Source organism: Daphnia pulex, chromosome 8 (assembly GCF_021134715.1).
Source record: "Daphnia pulex isolate KAP4 chromosome 8, ASM2113471v1".
Lineage (NCBI taxonomy): Eukaryota > Metazoa > Arthropoda > Branchiopoda > Diplostraca > Daphniidae > Daphnia > Daphnia pulex.
Window position 1 is genome coordinate 14,116,156 of NC_060024.1, and position 19,666 is coordinate 14,135,821.

Consider the following 19,666-nt stretch of genomic DNA (forward strand, 5'->3'; position numbering starts at 1 on the left):
TGGTAACGAGGCTGGATAACCGATACCGTCAATTGAAATCCAAATGAGACGGGTGCAGGTAAAGGTTATTATATTCCTCTCTAAATCTCAAGTTAATGATACAAGAATTTGAAATCCCAATTTTAGCCCCTATCGATCAGCAAACTCTTGTAGAAGGAACATGCGTTTATTGATAATCAAATTGCCTCCGTATTTTCCTTATACAATAGAAAAAGGTCATTGTTTTGAAACCCCCAAGTCCACCACCAGGGAACGAGATTTTGGAACGAGGAATAGCGAAAGAGACATGGAATATTCCTTCAACATTCTTGCAGTTTTTAGAGTGAAAAGGGAGGAACAAAAAGAAAAAGAGGATCCGAGACTAGTGCGCCTGTGTGTTGGTGACCGTTTTCCGCGCTCGTTTGAAACCGTTTGTCAAACATTTTCATCTGTTTTAACTTTGAATTGAAATGTGGTTTTATCTTTCTTTTCCTTGTAACAATTTAACCAATCCGGCGGTGGACGTTGCTGTAGGCTTCTGAGCGCTGGAAGGACGTGAACTGCCCAGCATCGTGTAAATCAATCACTGTAATCCGCCAGGAAAAGGAGAAGATTTTTTAGAAAATGTTTGATTTAATTTGTTGGGTTGCAATTTTTACCTTCGATATCGGCACTGAATCCAGTCGCACCCATTGTGAATGGCTGCGGATCCAAAGAATTGTTTTCATCCACACCGGTAACGAACTGCTGTTTGAGGAGCGTGTTTTTGTTATTGTAGACGGAGACTCGTACCTCTGAGCGGGCGAAAATGACGTGCGATCTCACTCCTCTCTGCTACCCCACAAAAGAAAAAAATGCGTTAGACAATCTTTTTAAAAATGAATAAAGTTGAATTGTTTTTACCTCTCCGATGGGTTTTCCGCACCAACGAGCTTCGAAACCGTTTCCTTCCCGTTCGATTTCGACGTAAGCTCCGGCGCAGTCTAATGTGTAGGGGGCGCTCATGTTGTGGAATGTCAGCAGCAGATGCAATCCAGGATCCGTCTAAAGGTAAAACAAATTAATTATTTTTCACTTTTAAACATTGTCTTAAATTACTTTGATGTGCAAATCGCATTCTTCCCCATCCTCTTCTTCCTGGCCGCTGTTGGACGGAACCATTTGGCGGCTGAATCGGCCCGAAAAGTTTGGCGAAAGGGCCCGTCGTATGGGCAACGGCTGAGAGCGTAAGAACTGGCGGAATGCAGGACTGTTGACCACCTCTGCCGGATTAGTCGACCGTTTCGTCCGCTTGAAAACAGACTGGAGGAGCCCGGAAGTGCGGCGTAGGAAGGAGGAAGAAGAATCTTTGGGGTTGGTCAAAGAGTTGACGATTGTTCGGATGCGGTTGATCAAAACGTCGTCGTTGCGGAATTCGGGTGGCGATTCGTCCTCAACAACTGCGGATGCCGGATCGTCACTCCGATCGACGACTGCGATGGATTCATCTGAAATGGGAAGAAGTGATCCGCTTCCTTCGATTGGCGTTTCTATTTTGACGAGGAAAGGATTTTCCATTCCGTCCGTTCCCAAATTTTCGATGGGACCATTTTCTTCCGCCTTTTTTAGTTCCGGTTCTTCAGTGATGACGACGCCCATTGGAGAAATTTCCTTGGCGGCATTCAATCCACTTCCTTCCACTCCGTCGTCGATTTTGCTGAAAATTTCCACTGGATCCTCTTGAATGGCATCAGACAATCCGCTACCTTCAACCTTCAATTCCGGATGGTCCATGTGGACGCTTGATCTGCTGGGCGGGATAATATCTTCCACAGGATTCATTCCGCTTCCGTCAGATTGCGAAAGTCCAGCAACAGAAATGGTTTCCTCCGTTGTGACGTCCTCTTCCGGCTCCATTTGTTTGGTCATTGACTGGACGCTTGATTCTTCCATGCGGATTGGGAGAATAGCTTCGGTGCTGAAGAGTTCCGGCACTTCCGTCTGCGATCCGGTGATTTTCGCCAGCCATTCTTCAGAAACTGTAACCGGTTCGACCTCTTCCGCATGGATGTCGATGGCCGAGTGCAAATCGCTTTTGAAATCGGCAATCGTCACCGATTCCGGTTCTTCCGTTTGAGGATTTTCAACTTCTTTGACTTGATTTTCGGCCTTTGGCAGTTCCGGAATGGACATGAGGATGTGGGCAATGTCCTGGAAATCGTCTTTCAGTTGAGAAGTGATGGATTCTTCCGGTGCGGAATCGACTTTGGTTTGCTGATGTTTGGTGATTTCTATCTGGATGCTGTCGGTGGCCATTTCGGTGGGCTCCTGTGTGGTCGGCGGCGGTGGCGGCGGGTGGGCTTCTGTTGTGACGGGATGGAGGAGATCGGAATTCTCGACGGTGATGGATTCGTTATTCTTGGCCGACACTTCCGGTCGTGAAGTATGCGGCCTCAAGTTTTCCTCCTTCATGAGATTCTCCAGCAATTCCGCCTTGGTTTTTGTTTCCAGCAATTGAATGAAGTTCGTGATGGGTTCCATATTGATCTCTTCCGGCGTGGATTCCGTCGTGAATATTTTCTCCACTGGCGCCACTCGGCTTCCTCCATCTCGTTCGACTGCCGCCACCTCGGTCGTCTGTTCTTCTTCTTCCGGCCGGAATTGCTGCTGCTGGTCTGCCACCCGTTCTACAAGCGGCCCGTCCGTCTGTGGTTCCGTTACGTCAACGGCTGGAAATTCCGTCGCGTCCGAGAGTTGATTATTTCCATTCGTCTCTGGTGCTGGAATGTGGCCATTGACCCCATGAGCCTGGGGTGCGTGATGGGGAGCCTGGGAGGTAGCAGTTGCGAGAGGCGTGGTAGTGATGACGTCATCACTGCTGACCTTGAGTCCCGTAAAACCAGTCGATTCTTCTTCTTGTTGTTTGGATTCCGCTACATTAATGGAGTCGGCCAAGATGGGCATCTGGCTGGAAACAGTTAGACTCTCGTCTTTGATGGACGGCATGGAGGAAGTGGTGATTCTCCATTCGCCGAATTCTTCGTCGTTGGTCCGCCAGGTCGTCAATCCGCCCGTGGTCGACAATTCCACGGCTGGAACTTGGGTCGAAGACGATGGAACATTTTCTTCTTCTTCTTCTAATTCATCCAGACGCGATTGGAGGGACATTTCCGGTTCGGCCTGGAGGACGGGGGTCTCTGGCGGAGGGACCCAATACTCGACGGAACTTTTATCGCCGCGTTGCAGGTAAATCAAGGACGGGTGAGTGCCGCAATTTCGTCCTCCTTTTTATTTTTAAAAATTAGATAATTCCCCACTTGAATTTAATTTTATTTAAACGGAATTAAAATTTAGTGTTTACCTTGAATGGAAGCAACGAAAGAGGCAGCGATGAGAAGAAGATGGTGAATAATCATGATGGCCGATGTGGACTTGCCGTGTGCTGTCTACTTGGATTGTGGAATGGAGGAGAGCTGGGCGGAGGTGAAGTGGAAGCGATGCGCTCCGTGTGAGGCTGATGGAGCGACTGCCTTTGCTGGCCGGAGCGGCTGAAAGCAAAAGTCTGTCGTCCGTCCCATGGCAGCAGCAGCAGTCAGGAAAGAAGAAACGAAGGGGCCCCCCTGCCGTCGTTTTTCGTTGGATGAGGAGAATCTTTTTTGGCGCAGGTCAACCGCCTCGCTCGGAAATGCTCTGCTCCGAGACTCGTTCTCTTATTTGGAGGTTGGCTGCCACGGCCATGGGCCAGCAGCTCCTCCTTTTTCTCCTCTTGCATTTCGACCTTTTTATTCTTTTCTTCTCCGCCCATTTCGCTGCTGCTGTGCTGCTCCACACACACACGACGATGGACATGGACGAGCATTGGCTTCTCCTTCCTTCTGTCAGGTAAACAATCATCCGCATTCCTTTTTATTTCTCTCAGAGTTTGAATTTTAGTTTTATGGGAGAAAGTGTGTAGTACATGGGCAGGGCAGGGGGTAAGAGGGGGGCAGACATCTAAAACTTTTCTCTTTTTTGGTTGAAAAATGGATAAAAATGAGAAAGAGGAGGACCACCACCACCCCCGCTCCTTGACCTTCCAACTGGAATGGAAAATGGAACCATACCAGGAAGAAGAAACCATTTCATTTTCTCTTTTCATATAGAGATAATCACGTGGGCTCTTCTTCTTCCCTTTGAAAAAAGAACTATAGAGAGATATGCCTTACATTTGATCCCCCCTATGCCTATTTCTGTTATAACTTTCCCCGTCTGAATTGTATAATTCATGAGACGTTTGATTCAAGTTCAACAGGCCGGAATGATATTCCCCCCAAATGTGTGCGGTGAAAGTGGTTTCCCTCCATTTCCCCAATGGGTTTTTCTTCTTCTTGTGAGATGGTGGGGTGAGGGTTGGAAAGGAGTGCGGGGATCAGAGATTTTAGTTGATATCCTAAACGGTAACTGGTAAAGACTGGCATTCATTTTTACAATCATGTTTTTCTCCTCATCCGTCTGTCCATCGGACGAGCTTGAACAAATCAAATACGACCGCTCGTCGGCCGTCCCTCATGTTGTTGACGTTTCTCATTGTCGGCCTTGTCTTTTATTTCGTCCTGTTTTTACAAGGTGGTGGCGCCGGGTAGAACCTGGAAACGTTATTTTAAAACTCAAACAATATTTTTTCCTCTTTTTAAAATTTTTCTTTCTAAATGAGAATAATGTGACCCTGAACTGCTGCAGCTGCCGGTTGTGCTCGTGATGTTGCTCCGTCCGCTTGGCGTGTCATTAGCCGGGACGCCGCGTTTCACTGTAAATGTTCTCATTGCAACCGAACCAGCAAAGTCGAGTTGTTGTTGCACTTTGGAAATTTCCCATGTTCACATGAAAAGTCAGAAAAGCCATAAGGAAAAAAAAAGGTCGAGTCCTTCTTATTCGATCGAGTGCACAAAACAGCCTTGCCTTTTTATTTTTGGGTGTGTGGCCGCAGGTCTAATTGGAAGGTACTAGTCATTATTATTCCAGTGATTATTATTATGTTTCATCATCGGCAACTTTTTTTCCCTTTTGCTTTCAGCATTTTTGGCCTTGAGACGCACGTCGGGCCATGTGCAGCAGTTTCTTGAAAAAATTCCCTAAAAACCAGCGGGTGGGTGGGTCTCCGGTCGCGACCTCTCCGACCGCAATTCCCTTTTAGTTTCGTTTTGAGACGAGCGAAAATCTTTTGATTTAAATTTTACTAATTTCCAGAATATGGGGGGAAATGTGCGTGTTTATTAGAAATAAGAAGAATAGCACCGGGCCCAAATTGTTTTTCCGTTTCACAGGTACGAATCGTCTTGTGCCCGTTGGCTCTGTGAAAAGGAAATCAGTTTTGATGTTGGGGTTTATTTGTTTGTTATTGTTGTTGGTTGGCTGTGCCATTCCCTTTCATCAGACGAGTGACGGTAACGGCACCCCCTAAACACGGAAACCCTTTTTTAATTCCACTACATTGTGTTTGCTAGTGGAAACCGTTTTCGCTTTTTTCCCCTTTTCATTTCCTATTTTTCCATTCGAGTTTCTACTTTTCCAACGGTGAACTTTGGCCAGTCAATGTCGGGGCGTGAAACTTTTGTTTCTGTTTTACTTCCCGTTTTGAAATGAAAATGATTTGTCGCTCTCAATTTTACGCGATGGCGTAGAAATGTCAAGGACCTGCTCGTCTTATTCATTTCCTTTGGGTTTGAGACAATTTTGCGTTCGGCTTCTGCGACGATCGTTCAGCGATGATGGCCGGTTTTTCCCGTGCACGATCAGCAGCAGCAGCGATTGCAATCGAGTCAATGATGCCAAAGCAAATTGACAACTGAAATATTTACCGTTGTGGAATTCATTGGCTCTTGTCTAAAGAAATCAAAGCAAAAGGTGGAAACCTGTTGCAACAATCATCGACTCTATGGAATAATCCCCCGTGCAGATTGGCCGAATCTAAAGAAACGTGAACGCGTAAGTGCTGCTCGAGTCAGTAACGGGTTTTTTTTTCCTTCTTTTCATCCCCGGGTTTTCAATCGCTCCCTTTATTCATTCTTCCACGTGGCCAACTACTCCGGTACGTAAAAGGGCAAAATGAGATAATCAGTCGACGGAAATTTACGGCGCGCGTACGACCGACGCAGTGATGGAATCCATCAGATAAACCGGACCTGAAACCCCCCCCCCCCCCAAAAAAAAGGTGATTCCGGCACGAGGAAACTTGAAAAATATCTTGATGACCCAGTGCCCCGAACCTAAAGACGATTGTTTCTTTCTTTCCTCTTATTTTATTTTATTTTATTTTATTTTTCTCGTAAAAAAAGCGACGGTTCGTTATCGGCAAGTTTAACGATGCGCCACATCACCGCCGCAGATCCCGCCGAGTGTAGGGGGGAAGGGAGTCTGAACCCCCGGCCGCTGCTATTAGGGTCTTCAACTCTTCAAGTTGATGGCATTTGTCTTGCGGTGTGTACAGAATAAATTTCCAGATAGAAGAAAGATGGGGGGGATGTGTTATTAAAGAAAAAAGGAAAGGGGGAGATGAAAGGCCAAGGGGTTGTAGCAGTCGCCCAGGTGAAAAAATCGGGGTCACCGGTGTCAGTCGACAGCCCCCCCACGCATCCTCCTGAATCCATCGGATAGGACTAGAGGATAAGACTATCCACCACAATATTAATGGAGGACGACTGTTCCATGAGGGGGGTTGGCATTTCTATGTGTGTTTCTCTAAATGCATAGAGGAAAAGAGAGATGCTGGATATTGCCACAAACAAGCGAGTGGTTTTTCACCAGCCAATGAATAAACTAAAAGAAACAAACCAGAGAAATAGAAATAGAGAAAAAACGGATTTCTTCTTCTCCGGCGCTTTCTCTTTGATTGAAAAACCCACCCTCTCTCTTATCCACTCCCTCCCACGCGCTCATTATAATTTTAGAAGAAAGAAAGATGCGACGATTCGTTTCTTTCTCTCATAGCGACCGGAAAAGGGAAAAAATGCCCAGATTTATTTACAAGACAAAAAGAAGAAAACAAAGTTTTTAAATTGTTAATTCCACTCAACTGCAGTGCCCCTTTTGAAATTTTAATCGTCATTCATTATTCTATAGCCAAAATTCATTTTTTGTTTGTACAATTCTTTGATGTGAAAAGGGTCTTCGATCGTACAGGAGCTGCTAAAATGGAGTCAATTGAAATTTGTTTTTCCGTTTGTCACGCTCCAGCGGATGAGAGTCTCGACGAGGAAACGTAACACATTTTGGTCGTCGCTGGAAGAAAATGTTTGTCATTGGAGTGTTGGTGGTGGGCGGTTGTTATCGACGTGTGCTACAATCGTCGTTTACCCATATATAAATGTCGACATGTTGCCCGTTGCTTCCTTAGTATTGAGACTATTGAGCAACTGACCAATTTCATCCATTCCGGCGCTCGCCTATAGCGGCGGAATAAATAATACGCGGAGAATGTTAGCCCTACCGACATTGATCGCCCTCTCCTTTGTGGCCTTTTTCGCCTCTGCAGGTACGTAGAAATCGATTGACATTTATTCCAAAAGATTGAGACTAATCTAAATGTTTTCCTTTGAACTTTACAGGCATATTGGAATCATTTTCACGAGGCATGCACGCAGCCACGACTTACAAATTTATGCGACCGGGTCCTGTGAAGACGGAGCCGACTCCTCCTCCTCCTGCATCCATCCCGGACGAGCTGATCGCCACACCCATCAATAATTACAACGGCGTGAATGATGGCTACGACGTCAATATCTCGTCGACGATGATGCCGACGATTAGCGGCGTCCTTCAGCGAGTCGGTAAGACCAAAACACAAATATTTAAAATTCAATTCAATTCCAATGAAATCCCTTGACGCAGATTTGTGCCACGTTCAAAACATCGTCGTCCCGTTATCTCATCCCGACGGCCAGCCCCAAAAGGAATTGATTTTTAAATCCATGGAATTCCCGTTTAAACGCACCAATCCACTCGTCTGCTCGTGGAATGTCAAGGTATTTGTTATTATTAGAGATCTGGTTAAATTGAATTTGGCCACTTGTTTGTACTTTGTAGGTGAGCGACAATTGCCGCCGGGGACTCGTCACGATGAAGATAAACGAACGCAGTCGACTGGCCAGTGAGAAAGGCTGCAGGAAAGGATATTACCGCGTGTCGCCATTCATGAAGGAAGCCAAGTACGTACATTTACCAACATTTTGTGTGTGTCAATTGTTTGGTAAATCCCGTTTTCTCTATTGGCACAACAGAATCTGCGGCCGTGTCAATAACGTTCCGGCCTTTCAATGGTACATTGAGGATCAGCAGCCGGAAAATGTGACCATCACCTTGAAGCACAACGGACTCAATGACGGGTTCTCTGAAGGATTGGGTTTTACCCTGTCAGGTGGGTAGTTATTCTACTATTGGAAATTTAAAGTTGATTACAAATCCCGTTGTACCACCACACAACAAACAGGTGAGTGTCTGCCTGACGAATCCGACTTGACAATCAGCAAAGCCATCAAATCCTACAAGAATTGGCTGGACCAAATCTCCAGGAGATCAAGGGGTGAACTGACGGTTGTCTTGCCGGACCTTGTTCCATTGGAGCCCATCATGAAATTATGGGAAACTCAGCCAAACGTCACCAAAGGTCCTATGGAATTTCCTAACGTTACATCTGACGACTCGACAACTACACCAGCCCCGACTGTCCTATTATCAAACTCGAGTCCATCTTCTGACCAAACGGACGACAGCGACGATGTTGACCTTCCCCCAATTGCAATGAATCCATTTACACAATCCAACGGATCCATTCGCCCGTTATTGCCGCAAATAGATGCCGATGAAGCTGATCCTGTTCATTTGACGATCATTTCTGATGTTGTCACCGAGTCTCCCCAGCTGCCCATTACCACTACTACAATGCAATCGATTGAAACGACGGCCCAGCCTTTGCTGAGCGAATCTCCCGTTCCTGAGGGGATTTTAGCCGTTTCTAATCACAATTCTCCTTTAAGTTTCCCAATGATCCGTCGTCGTCCGTTACCTACCACCCCAAAGCCAATCACCAGAGCCCCTATTAGTCGACGTCCGCCGACTAGCGTGTTCCCCGCCAGCAGAAAGCGGCCGGCCGTTCCAGTTTCCAACGATAATCCCTCGGAGATTCCTTGGCTCATTCTCAAATCTCCTGATGATTCGTCGTTAACGGAAATGTACCGGACTCCGTCGTCCACCACCGCTCGTCCTTTCATTCCAGACCATCAAGAAATGGTCCGTCCAGTTAAACGACGCCCACTCGTCCGTTTACCATCAACAACTGTCCGCCCAGCGTCAAGTTCTTCCAGAAATCCGTGGGTCATTTTAAAATCTCCCCAAACCAACACAAATCAAAAGAAGAAGCGACCGGATCCAATCCGCCCAAAGGTTCCAGTTGTCGACCACCAAGGAATTCCGTGGCTCATTCTCGCCTCGCCTCCCGATCCTGCTCACCCGTCATCAGAATCCTCGTCGGAAATGAATCATTATTACCCAGACGTTCCTTCAAACCAACTTTACAAACGGAAAGATTCATTCCCCGGCTATTTTGTTCCAACAATTTAACCACCAGACCTACTCAGAATTGACTTGTTTGACTCTTGTAATTTCGACTCTTTTTATTTATTACGACAAAATAAAAGCCCAATAATAACACATTTCACGGTCGCTTGTAGTCAGCACCCAATTACCCACATTCATTGACGTTCAGCCCATTTTTATACGAACGTAAACGCTTCCTTGAAACTCTCACCACGGGGGGAAACTACAAATAACAAATGAATAAAAGTTGTGGGTATGTATTAGATGCTATTATTGTTATTATAATGGACGTGTGATCTGGCCCAACGCGTTTAATACGACTTTCGAGTTTTTAATTTCAATCGGCCTAGTTCTAACGTCAATTAAAAAATGACTCGTCCTCATTCTTGTTTTTATATTTATTTTTGGAATTGTTTATCTAGGAACGTCACGGGACGGACACAAGTGGCAACAGACTCCAGGAGGCAGCCCATTTTTGGTTATCCCGTCCGGCTGCATTTACAGTCGACAACTCATTTGGAAATGAATTGAGCAACTGACTGGACTTGTGTGTAAGTTTACCAGGTACCGAGTAGAGCTAGATTCAATTACTTAATGGATGTGTCGAAGGTTTTTATAGTGTTTCCGTGTGTTTATTGTTGCAATAGTTGCCCTTCAATTGCCTAGCCTGCCGTGTCATTCCGCGGATGATATTTTGTAACTTTTCTGTTGAAGGAAAAACTTTTGTGTGTACCTTTGGGTTACGTGGTCTGATGGACAATTTGTTTCTATTTTTTTCTAATTTCTAAATATGTACAACTTATTTCATGTTCTATCTATGGGAGGGCGGATCAATTAAACTCGGCTGTCATTTACCTTTCCAAACCAAATTCTTTTTCATTTACATCATTTTCTTTTTTCATTCTAGGCGGACAGCAACAGTAAGAAATGCGCCAACTATTTCTCGTTTTGTTTTTCGACCTTTGCGTCGTCGTCTACTTCACCTCGGCAGGTAAATAATTTGTCGAATCTGTCAAAAGTGATGAACTGCACAGAAAACGAGATGGATCAAATTCCAGTTCTGCTGCTGGCGTTTGATTAGATTTATTACTCACAATGTCAGTTGAAATATTGATCAGGTATCCTCGATTCTTTCCTCCTCGGTCTGCATTCAGCCTCGGAAGGTACGACGTCGACTAGCAACAGCCCACCGCCATCAGAGTCGACTGGAAATAGCCAGACGGCCATCGCCAAATACACCGGCAAGTGGCACACCAACAGCTCCTCATTTTATGTGCCGACCGATGACGGCGGTCAACTTCGTATCGGTACAAATATTTACATTTATCATTGGCTGGAGTGCTTTAATAATTCTTGATTAATTGGATATTTTAAATAGATTTGTGTGAAGGTGACATCATCGTCCCGTTGACATTTGATGGAAAGGATCAAGTGACCGTCAAATCGACCAAATTCCCATACAAACGATCAACTCCGCTCATCTGTTCGTGGAATGTCCAGGTATTTCATTCATTTTTTAAATCTACTTTTATATACTTTTATAACCCATTTCCTGAAATGTTTTAGGTGACTAAGAACTGCTGGCGTGGAATGGTCACCATGAAAATCGACGGATACAGTCGACTGGCCGATCTCGGTGGATGTCGCCATGGATACTACACCGTCTCTCCCTTCATGAACGACACCAAGTAAATGGCAATCAGCAAAAGGCCTATTATCTCTAACCTAATCCAACGCTTTTCTTTTTCAATAAGGATTTGTGGGCGTATCAACACCGTCCCTGATTTCCAGTGGTACGTCGAAAACCAACAGCCGGAAAATGTGACCATCACTCTAAGACACGCCGGACTCAACGATGGCTTCGCCGAAGGATTGGGTTTTACCTTGTCAGGTGAGAAACCAACACAATTATCAGAAACCAAATTTTATTTTATTTTTTTCAATCAAATTAATAGGTGAATGCCTTCCCAATGCGTCAAACATGACTCTGGAAAAAGCCACAGAATCTTACAACATCTGGCTACAACAGCTTTCAACTAAACAATCAGAGGGTGGACCCACGGTTTACATACCGTCGGAAAATGATTCCAGCGATTCCATCGATAATTCTACGACACCCACCACTTTGTCACCGACTACGGAAATCAGCACAACTGTTGCCGCCAGTCAGGATCTTGGTACGACTGCCGTTCAACCTCCTGTCCTCCAGTCCAACATCTCTACTAACGAATCCTTGGCGGAATCTCATCCGCATAATGTGACCGTATCTGTTAATTTATCCACGGAGTCCAACAATGTCACGGAGATCCCTTCGACGACCACCCTGATGCCGTCCTCGACAATCCCTACAACTACTACTACAGGCAGTCCCAGTGATCCTGTGGCTTTGCCCGGTTCGAGCTCCTTGTTGAATAATTCCTCAGTTGTTGGCACGTCAACGAAAAATCCAACCACGTCGTCAACTCAGCCGACTAGCAGTTTTAGCCCCACCACAAAACGTCCGTCGTCTGCTTACACTTCCAACGGCGATCCCGATATTCCCTGGCTCATTTTGAAAGCGCCAGAGGAAGAATTTTTGACGGAATATCGTCCATCGCCTGCTGCTGTGGATTCTCCGTTGAATCGGCCCAATGTCCCCGTGTCCGTTCAATCGCCCAAACCCAGCAATAACCCAATTAGCCCATCATTTGCAGAGCTCTTTGTAGACATTGACATTCCCGATAGAATCCGTGATCCTGCTGATACCAGACCATTAACCATCCGTACTAGCAAACCTTATTCCAAACGTAAACAGCAATTGCCACCAGCAAAAGTCCAAGTTCCTCCTAGAAATCGGCGACCGAATTTGCCAGGGAATAATCCGGAACCTCCCACAATAACGGATCATCGTCATCCATTTTTGTCGAACCAAAAGAAACCGTCGAATGGCGTTGCCAATTTGGCAGAAAACAATTCTGAAGTGATTTTGATCGACGTCGTCTTGAAATCGCCAAGCAACAAGCCGGAAAATACCAGCAACAACATTTCCGCCATTATTAGTGAGCCGGGCAAGATGACATCCAGCAACTCGAGTCATTCGCCTATTAAACTTCCGCCATCGACGACCATCAAAGCTTCCAGCAGCAATCGACCCAATTTCTACAAGCCACCCCTTCGTAACCCTTTGTTGACATTTGAAGACTAATTGCACGCTGATTTTTAATTTTTTAAATGATTAAAAGTTAATCATTAACTCAAATGACACTACAAATAACTCGGATAAACATGTGCAATTCCCTTGGAATGGGTTGCCTGTTTAGTGTTTAACTGTCGTTGCTTTCATCTGTTATCAGATTCTGTTTAACTTATTTTTCAATTCTAGATTTTTATTCGACAAATAAAAGTTTGTCTTTACTTTCAGAACATCATACTTTCAGCACGACATCCATTGTCTAGTCTTGATATTACATTTATTTTGTTTCATTGGCAAGATGTGGGAATAGTTCAAGTTGATTCTTATTTCATTAACTTGTCAACAAAAAATGAAGGTCATTTGAAAACTTTTTGCACGTATGAAAACAAAATATGGTAATGATGTGGAGGTAGGGCTACCTTTTTTCTACATCTCCCGTCCAAATATTTTCTGAATAATTTCAAGGTTAAATAAAAGGATTAGAAATGGGAAGGGATGACTTGTGCTGCCCCGCTGTGTTCAAAGAAAGAAACGCCATTCTTCAACAGGAGACGTCCCAGACTAGACCGCATGTACACGGGGTAACCAAAATAATTTTATCCGTGTTATCCAGGTTGGTTTGTACTGCTTCTCTCTGCATTGATTTCAATATTGAATTTACAAGGAAAATGTTGCGAAAGAAACTGTATAATTGAGTGTGTCGATTCCTCTACTCGTCACAGTTCTTTCCATTTGTCTCAGATGGAGCCGATAGCATTTGGATCTTGTGAGAGTAACATCTTTATTGGGAAATTACTCTCCTTTTCTTAATTGATATGGTGAGCATCTCTTTTCAATGCATTCTGTTCATAACTTGTTGCCCGTTAGCAGATTTCTTATTGTAAGGCTGTGCAGTAGCTCTCACTCATATGATTCCCTTCCGTGATCTATGCCTAATCTTTTCTTGATGATTCAGGTTTCATTTCAGTCGGTGTGGCATGTGTTTTCTACAGGTTTATTTTTGACTTTGGGTTCAAGTGCATGTAAGAGCATATTCAATCGAATTTAGATCCAACTATTGTCTGGCATTGAATTATCCAACTTAACTTTGGGGACTGTTTGAACAAAACACCGATAGTTTAGAAACAAATCGATGGGAAAGTTACAGCCGTTTTCATTTTTGACGTAGGAAACTACAATTGACCTCAAAGTCAATAAAATTGATAGACAAATGGTCTGCGAGACTCCTTTGTACTGATCAAGGAGCAACTAGCAAGTTTGTCTAAATCTTAATTAACTTTTATTTGCAAGTTTTTGTTTCTCACATTCATGTTCCACTGAAGACGACGAAATGTTTGGGCCACTTTCAGTTGCGGCCACTTTTTCTTTCAACCACGTCATCAACTTGGGGGAAATGAGACGTAAGAATTCTTTGATCCATGTTTGCCAGTTGTTCAACAAGACGTTGTAATTTCCTTTTTTGACTTTTTTAGCTTTCGTCAATAATTCGTTGGGTGAAGTTTCGACCGTGGCCTTCTCAGCACTTGGATGTCTTTGACGGTCTTTGAATGGAATTTCTGCTCGGCCGGCTTGAAGGAGACCATTTTCTTCTTTGGCTTGAAACAGGTACGTTTTCTTGCCTCTGGGGAAATGAATGATCAGTGTCCAGTGCTGGACTGACGTGGGGCTGTTTCCAGGTAGAGAATCACTGGATCTAAATGCGAATTTGGCCTCTCTTTTCGTGCAGTCACATTCTTCTTCACAGTCTTCCAATTTGACAATGTTGAGATCACTATTTTTCGCCGTTTACATGAAAAGAGTATATTAATATGGATTGTTGAATTTTATTAAGAATTAGCTATTTAGGTGACGTATACCTTGTGCTGCTTCCCATCGTAGCTTTTACAACAAATATTTAAATTTACTTTTTAGTGATCCGTGTTAACTTTTCATCCCATCGACACATTTAGAAGATTAATGCAATTTTCATAGCCATACTAATGTTCGACGGTAATTGGAGAAAACAATTTTATACTTACAGAAAATGATTTTCTGTGCGACTGAGGTTAAGAATTGGTTGAAGAGACTTGGAGCTAACTGATAACCGTTGATTAAAGTGTATCAGTCGCGAATGATTTTGACACGGCCCTTATCTGAGTTCTCTTTAATAATCGGCATCATGGAGCAAGTTTCTGATCGGCATTTTCTAATAGATGAAAAGGCATATGTCGAGAAAATAATGACGGTTCATTCATCAACATATTTTAGAATCAATGCAAATTTCCTGTTCAGTTTGAATTTGACTTTCTAAGCCTTTGACGTCATTTTAGGTATGAACTTGTAGAAACTGTACAATACGGAGAAATCTTATCTGTTTTTAAAATCTCACTTTGCTTGAGATTATCAACAGTTGTCTCTTGCATGCACTATACGTAACGATCCAATAGAAAGTGATAATCGAGTCCAAATTTATTTCTTCCAGGAATGGATTTGCTGCCATGTACGCATAGCCGCACCGCTAATCCAGAATAATTAAAGAGAAATCCGAAATTTGAGCCATCTGAGTTTTTGCGGTCAGCCGGGTGTGTGTGCTCTTCCCTTCTTTTGTTCTCTATGCATCTACGTCTATGAGGTTTCCATGCAGCATTGCGGTAGTTGCGAAAAACCCTAGAATGACCTTTTTATGTGATGAGAAGAAGACAACCTATTGAAATGTCAAATTGTCTACACCTTGTTTTATTTCTTGCAGGAAAGGAGATGCTGTCTCATGGCTGTTGTGTTACTCCAATCCCTGGAAGCATATCCATTATCAGCATAAATGTGTCATCCCAAACCTGTGCCAGTTATACTCGGGGATTGGATCTGTCTGAATACGTACCATTGCGTACCATGATCAGGTAAGTCAAGTGTCAGTCCAAATTGACTTGTTGTTTCGAGTCTTTTGTAGTGGTGATGGTTAACTTTTTGGTTGATTTGAAATAGCGTGCCTATAGATCTATCCTAGACAATTCTCCCACGATTCTCCAGACGGCCGATGCCTCCCGTGATGTGTGTTTATTTCCTAAAATTCCAAGCGTATCTGATGGTGAGGGTTTTAGTGCAGTGAGTGTGGGATGGTACGTCACCTAGTTGAAGGCACACTAACGTACGCACATCCCGTTCTTTTTTCTTAACCTTTACAAGGGAATGTGGGCAAAGAAAATATTTCCATGGAGAGAATCGTTATTCCAGTCTTTGATCTTGAAATTGAATTTTCACGGAATTTTCTTCCAAGGGCAGCCGTTTATTGTTTACATTTGGTTGGAGTGTACACACGAGAGCATAATCAAAAGCATTGCAATCAAGAGAACGGTTAATTGTTCAATCAATCGACCGACTTTGTCTCGTCGAGTGTAGTGAATCCGAAAACTGATTTTCTAATATGTAGGGGCAAGTCTTAAATCCATCGAATATGTGGCGTTCTTGGTTACTTTCAAGTTCACGGCAAACATTTGGGAGGGCAAACTATCGGTAGGGTTAAGTATACTGATCAATGCCCTTTCAAGTAAGCAATCAATAGGAAAATGCATTATGTTCTACTACTACCCACCATTAAACCAACCAAACCAGCAGCCAAAACCATTTCCGCTGTTACAAGGTTACGGATAAAACTATCATCTTTTCGTTTTCGATTTTCAATTGCTTCTCTTTTAGCCCTAAGATATTTTCTGCTAAGATCGATCGACAACTCGGGGGATATAAGTTCCAAAAATTCTTTTAGCCATGCTTTTTTATTGGCTAATACGTTGTACTCTCCTGTTTTCACTTGTTTCGCTTTCTCCAGTAATTCGTTGGGAGAAGTCTCGACCGTACCGAAATACGTGGATTTCTGAAAGACTTCAACGTTTCCGTGAATTTCCGCTCGGAAGGCTTGAAGGAGATCATTTTCTTCTCTAGCTTGAAACAGGTACGTTTTCGTGGAAGACGGACTGTTCCTGTTGGGGAACTGAATGACCAACGTCCAGTTCGGGGTTGAGTTTAGAATTGGGCAGCGAAACGCGAATCTGGCCTCTCTTGTTTCGTTGTCATGTTCTTTTTCGCATTCTCTCAATTTGACAAAATCAATGTGCCTATTGAAACCACTATTTTTCGCCCGTTGTATCGAACGAGAATAGTAACAAGTATTTTAGATTATGTTGCTGAGTTTCATCGAATTATTAAGGTGACGTACCTCTCTGTGTTTCCCATCGTAGCTATTACGCAACAGGAATCTTCTTTGTCTTCCGGAATCTGCTATGTCCTTGTTACTTTTGGGTCCAAATAACACACCAAAATGGCAGATCCAGCAAGCGTATTGGTTGAAGACACGGGGATAATTGATAACCGTTGGAAAAAGGATAGTTGCGAATGATTTCGACACTGGCCCTTATCTGAGTTGATAAATCATGGAGCAATTTTCTAATCGATTATCTAGGCGTTTTAAGTAAACGAAACAGCATTTGCCTTGAAAATAATGACGCTTATTCACCAACATATTTAAGAACTAATACGCAAGTCTAGCGGATTAGATTGAGTTAGACTTTCTAAACCTTGACGTCATTAAGTATGACCTTAATGCTTAATCAAACTCTTTCAACACGGAGAGCTTTTAATCTTATTCATTTCTCAATTTTCGGATTATTTACTGTTTTTTTTTTCTCTTTTGTTTTTCAATAGTTGTGTGTTGCATGTAACTGTACGTACGTATCCACAGAGATATATTTTATCTGAGTTCTCTCTTTAATAATCGTCATCATGGAGCAAGTTTCTGATCGATAGTCTTGGCATTTTCTAATAGATGGAAAGGCATTTTCCGTGAAAATTAAGAAGGTTTATTCATCAACATATTTAAGCACTAATGCAAATTTCGCGGAATAATTTTAATTTGACTTTCTCTGCCTTTTACGTAATTGGGTATGAACTTATAGAAACTGTATCAATTTTTTATATCTCAATTATCGACTACATGCCTTCAATTTATCGAAAGTTTGCTGCACGCACTTAACGACCCCACAGAAAATGATAACCGTGTAGTCAACTGTCCAAGTATTTCTGTTGTTATTGTCAATCCAACATTAACGGCATTCGTTTGTATTGAATCGCTCCTACACTATTTTTACTCCCATTTGATTGCCTTCTCTTAAATTGCAGTTTTGCCAGACGACCCAGCCTCATGGACGAAGATGATTTCAACGAGAACTCGAGAAGAGAACCTGCTGCAACTGAGGTGAAGAGGAAAGGATTGGCTTTGCTCATTTACGACTTGAAGCATCGCGAGTTGATCCCGGTCATTTACAGTGTCGAATGTAATTAGGATTAGTCTAACTCTATGAAAGTTTACCGGCACACTTAGATTGCGTTTGATTTTGCTGTGATTGCATAGCAAAATTTGAAGGGAAAATGAATTGCACTTTTTCTTACCACCCAATCTCATGGTGAATAACTCGGTTAATAATAAGTGCTATACCTTATAAAATCGATTGACTGGTTGATCTACTGGTCTTATCATTGAAAAGTTGTGGAAATGTCATTTTCGATTAAAGATGTTTTCGACTATTTGGTTCGACTAGGTTGTCTTGGCATCTTATAACGCCGAAATGCGCCGAGACCAATGGTCGTGTTATGTAGTATGATGTCAGGTTACTAGACTATACCCAAACCCGATCAACCAATTGAAATGTTAAACCTTGTGCGCCTCTTTCATTTATGTTATCCCTAAATTAAATTACTCTAGTCAATTACAAGTCGGACTATTAGATTATTTATTAAATTTTCTGGCAAGATAATTCAAGTAGGTTTTAGTGTCAGGAACTTTATCGTGTAGCGCTACCAACAATTCGGGAGAAATGAGAAGTAAAAAGTCTTTGAGCCATGTTTGACGGTTATTCAATAACACGTCGTACTCTCCTGTTGGAACTTGTTTGGCTTTCTCCAGTAGTTCACTGGGACAAGTCTCGACCGTGCCGATGTACGTGGCTTTCTCGAACACTTGATAGGCGACGCCCTCTGCACGATAGGCGAGAAGAAGGCCGTTGTCGGCCCGAGCTTTAAAGAAATACGTTTTCTTTCCTCTGGGAAAGTGAACGACCAGTGCCCAATGCTGGATCGTCTTGGGCTTCGAATTGGTGATGTCGCTTACACTTGCGAAAAAATCAGAATCCCAACTGCCCAAATCAGTGGATCGAAATGCAAATTTGGCTTCTCTTTTCGTCATGTCAAATTCTTCTACACATTCTCCCAACTTGACAACGTTGTAAAATTTGGCGCTGCTATGACTGGATGATTTTGGAACAACAAACACGAAGAATCAATGAAACGAGTATTTTTTTTTTAATTATGCGGTTTGATTACCTTGGAAGAAGATGGGCAGTGGAATCAACAATTTTGGTAGCAGCAGATGAATTAAAAGCTATTTTACCAAACAAAATAAATCGAGCGCATGAGGAAAAGACAAAAATGGAAGTGAAGGAGTTGTACTGGAAGAATAAATGGCGGCTAATTGGTCGATTATACGTTGCTGTGTCGTCGAAAGGAATAATAAATAATGATTCATGGATATTGCAACAGCGGTTCAATTGTGATTTCATTTCAAATAACTTGGCTAATCAATATTTTACTTTACTGTTTTTCTGGCGGCGGCGGCCTTTCAGAAATTGCAAGACGTGTGGTTCAAACACGTTTGACGAAGATATTCGATATTCGTACGGTCGTTCACGACAACCAAATTTTTTACAGCCGTTATAAACCAACGATATTTAAAAAAGTTCATACCTTCATTAAATGAATTAAATGAGATCATTTCTCGTTTCTACTACGCGCGTGATCTGGTCAATAAAGTTCGTCGGCTGAAGGAATGATGTGATTGATGAACAGATGAAGGGATCTAGGGCGACTGTCGAGGCATTATTATTCGCCTACTAAGCTCAATAGATGGATTTTGAGTATGCTTAAGGTACATAGAACTAATTC

The 19,666-nt window shown here is 43.0% G+C and overlaps 7 protein-coding genes across 10 annotated transcripts; 3 read left to right on the plus strand and 4 right to left on the minus strand.

Annotated features, from left to right (window-relative positions):
• Window positions 1-150: 150 nt before the first annotated feature.
• Window positions 151-3,464, minus strand: LOC124200411. Of its 2 annotated transcripts, none has more exons than XM_046596634.1 (5): window positions 3,320-3,464; window positions 1,078-3,242; window positions 883-1,023; window positions 639-810; window positions 151-565 (listed from the first exon to the last, which is right to left on the minus strand). In XM_046596634.1, exons 1-5 carry the CDS (start codon window positions 3,372-3,374, stop codon window positions 483-485), a joined length of 2,616 nt encoding a protein of 871 aa, XP_046452590.1. In that variant the 5' UTR covers window positions 3,375-3,464; the 3' UTR covers window positions 151-482. The 2 variants fall into 2 exon arrangements, with proteins under 2 accessions (XP_046452590.1, XP_046452589.1); XM_046596633.1 differs by having other exon boundaries at window positions 639-813.
• Window positions 3,465-3,681: 217 nt separating this feature from the next.
• On the plus strand, window positions 3,682-9,644 carry LOC124200413 (mucin-2-like). Its single transcript, XM_046596637.1, has 7 exons — window positions 3,682-3,840; window positions 7,100-7,468; window positions 7,542-7,763; window positions 7,825-7,958; window positions 8,020-8,141; window positions 8,214-8,350; window positions 8,423-9,644. The coding sequence occupies exons 2-7, from the start codon at window positions 7,411-7,413 to the stop codon at window positions 9,550-9,552; spliced, it is 1,803 nt and encodes a 600-aa protein (XP_046452593.1). The 5' UTR covers window positions 3,682-3,840; window positions 7,100-7,410; the 3' UTR covers window positions 9,553-9,644.
• Window positions 9,645-9,930: 286 nt separating this feature from the next.
• Window positions 9,931-12,930, plus strand: LOC124200412 (uncharacterized protein PB18E9.04c-like). 2 transcript variants are annotated; one of them, XM_046596635.1, is made up of 7 exons: window positions 9,931-10,092; window positions 10,436-10,519; window positions 10,647-10,835; window positions 10,907-11,028; window positions 11,095-11,216; window positions 11,283-11,419; window positions 11,484-12,930. In XM_046596635.1, exons 2-7 carry the CDS (start codon window positions 10,456-10,458, stop codon window positions 12,710-12,712), a joined length of 1,863 nt encoding a protein of 620 aa, XP_046452591.1. In that variant the 5' UTR covers window positions 9,931-10,092; window positions 10,436-10,455; the 3' UTR covers window positions 12,713-12,930. The 2 variants fall into 2 exon arrangements, with proteins under 2 accessions (XP_046452591.1, XP_046452592.1); XM_046596636.1 differs by having other exon boundaries at window positions 9,935-10,079.
• Window positions 12,931-12,960: 30 nt separating this feature from the next.
• LOC124200416 lies at window positions 12,961-14,766 on the minus strand. The gene is made up of 2 exons (XM_046596639.1): window positions 14,557-14,766; window positions 12,961-14,471 (listed from the first exon to the last, which is right to left on the minus strand). The coding sequence occupies exons 1-2, from the start codon at window positions 14,571-14,573 to the stop codon at window positions 13,973-13,975; spliced, it is 516 nt and encodes a 171-aa protein (XP_046452595.1). The 5' UTR covers window positions 14,574-14,766; the 3' UTR covers window positions 12,961-13,972.
• Window positions 14,767-15,394: 628 nt separating this feature from the next.
• On the plus strand, window positions 15,395-18,458 carry LOC124200429. Its single transcript, XM_046596663.1, has 2 exons — window positions 15,395-15,576; window positions 17,849-18,458. The coding sequence occupies exons 1-2, from the start codon at window positions 15,437-15,439 to the stop codon at window positions 18,009-18,011; spliced, it is 303 nt and encodes a 100-aa protein (XP_046452619.1). The 5' UTR covers window positions 15,395-15,436; the 3' UTR covers window positions 18,012-18,458.
• LOC124200428 lies at window positions 15,926-17,048 on the minus strand. The gene is made up of 2 exons (XM_046596662.1): window positions 16,890-17,048; window positions 15,926-16,800 (listed from the first exon to the last, which is right to left on the minus strand). The coding sequence occupies exons 1-2, from the start codon at window positions 16,904-16,906 to the stop codon at window positions 16,248-16,250; spliced, it is 570 nt and encodes a 189-aa protein (XP_046452618.1). The 5' UTR covers window positions 16,907-17,048; the 3' UTR covers window positions 15,926-16,247.
• LOC124200426 lies at window positions 18,443-19,579 on the minus strand. 2 transcript variants are annotated; one of them, XM_046596661.1, is made up of 3 exons: window positions 19,469-19,579; window positions 19,049-19,106; window positions 18,443-18,972 (listed from the first exon to the last, which is right to left on the minus strand). In XM_046596661.1, the coding sequence occupies exons 1-3, from the start codon at window positions 19,494-19,496 to the stop codon at window positions 18,456-18,458; spliced, it is 603 nt and encodes a 200-aa protein (XP_046452617.1). In that variant the 5' UTR covers window positions 19,497-19,579; the 3' UTR covers window positions 18,443-18,455. The 2 variants fall into 2 exon arrangements, with proteins under 2 accessions (XP_046452617.1, XP_046452616.1); XM_046596660.1 differs by lacking the exon at window positions 19,469-19,579 and having other exon boundaries at window positions 19,049-19,457.
• Window positions 19,580-19,666: the final 87 nt, after the last annotated feature.

Excerpts from the sequence above, each read along its gene's own strand:
- LOC124200411 (XM_046596633.1), bottom strand. The coding sequence starts at position 3,374 with ATGATTATTCACCATCTTCTTCTCATCGCTGCCTCTTTCGTTGCTTCC. Across the intron at positions 3,243-3,319 it reads TTTCGTTGCTTCCATTCAAG|GAGGACGAAATTGCGGCACT; the intron begins GTAAACACTAAA and ends AAAAATAAAAAG. Across the intron at positions 814-882 it reads GCGGAAAACCCATCGGAGAG|CAGAGAGGAGTGAGATCGCA; the intron begins GTAAAAACAATT and ends TTTGTGGGGTAG.
- LOC124200413 (XM_046596637.1), top strand. The coding sequence starts at position 7,411 with ATGTTAGCCCTACCGACATTGATCGCCCTCTCCTTTGTGGCCTTTTTC. Across the intron at positions 7,469-7,541 it reads GGCCTTTTTCGCCTCTGCAG|GCATATTGGAATCATTTTCA; the intron begins GTACGTAGAAAT and ends TGAACTTTACAG. Across the intron at positions 7,764-7,824 it reads CGGCGTCCTTCAGCGAGTCG|ATTTGTGCCACGTTCAAAAC; the intron begins GTAAGACCAAAA and ends CCCTTGACGCAG.
- LOC124200412 (XM_046596635.1), top strand. The coding sequence starts at position 10,456 with ATGCGCCAACTATTTCTCGTTTTGTTTTTCGACCTTTGCGTCGTCGTC. Across the intron at positions 10,520-10,646 it reads CGTCTACTTCACCTCGGCAG|GTATCCTCGATTCTTTCCTC; the intron begins GTAAATAATTTG and ends AATATTGATCAG. Across the intron at positions 10,836-10,906 it reads CGGCGGTCAACTTCGTATCG|ATTTGTGTGAAGGTGACATC; the intron begins GTACAAATATTT and ends TATTTTAAATAG.
- LOC124200429 (XM_046596663.1), top strand. The coding sequence starts at position 15,437 with ATGCTGTCTCATGGCTGTTGTGTTACTCCAATCCCTGGAAGCATATCC. Across the intron at positions 15,577-17,848 it reads CCATTGCGTACCATGATCAG|TTTTGCCAGACGACCCAGCC; the intron begins GTAAGTCAAGTG and ends CTTAAATTGCAG.
- LOC124200426 (XM_046596660.1), bottom strand. The coding sequence starts at position 19,284 with ATGAAATCACAATTGAACCGCTGTTGCAATATCCATGAATCATTATTT. Across the intron at positions 18,973-19,048 it reads ACTGCCCATCTTCTTCCAAG|TCATAGCAGCGCCAAATTTT; the intron begins GTAATCAAACCG and ends AAAATCATCCAG.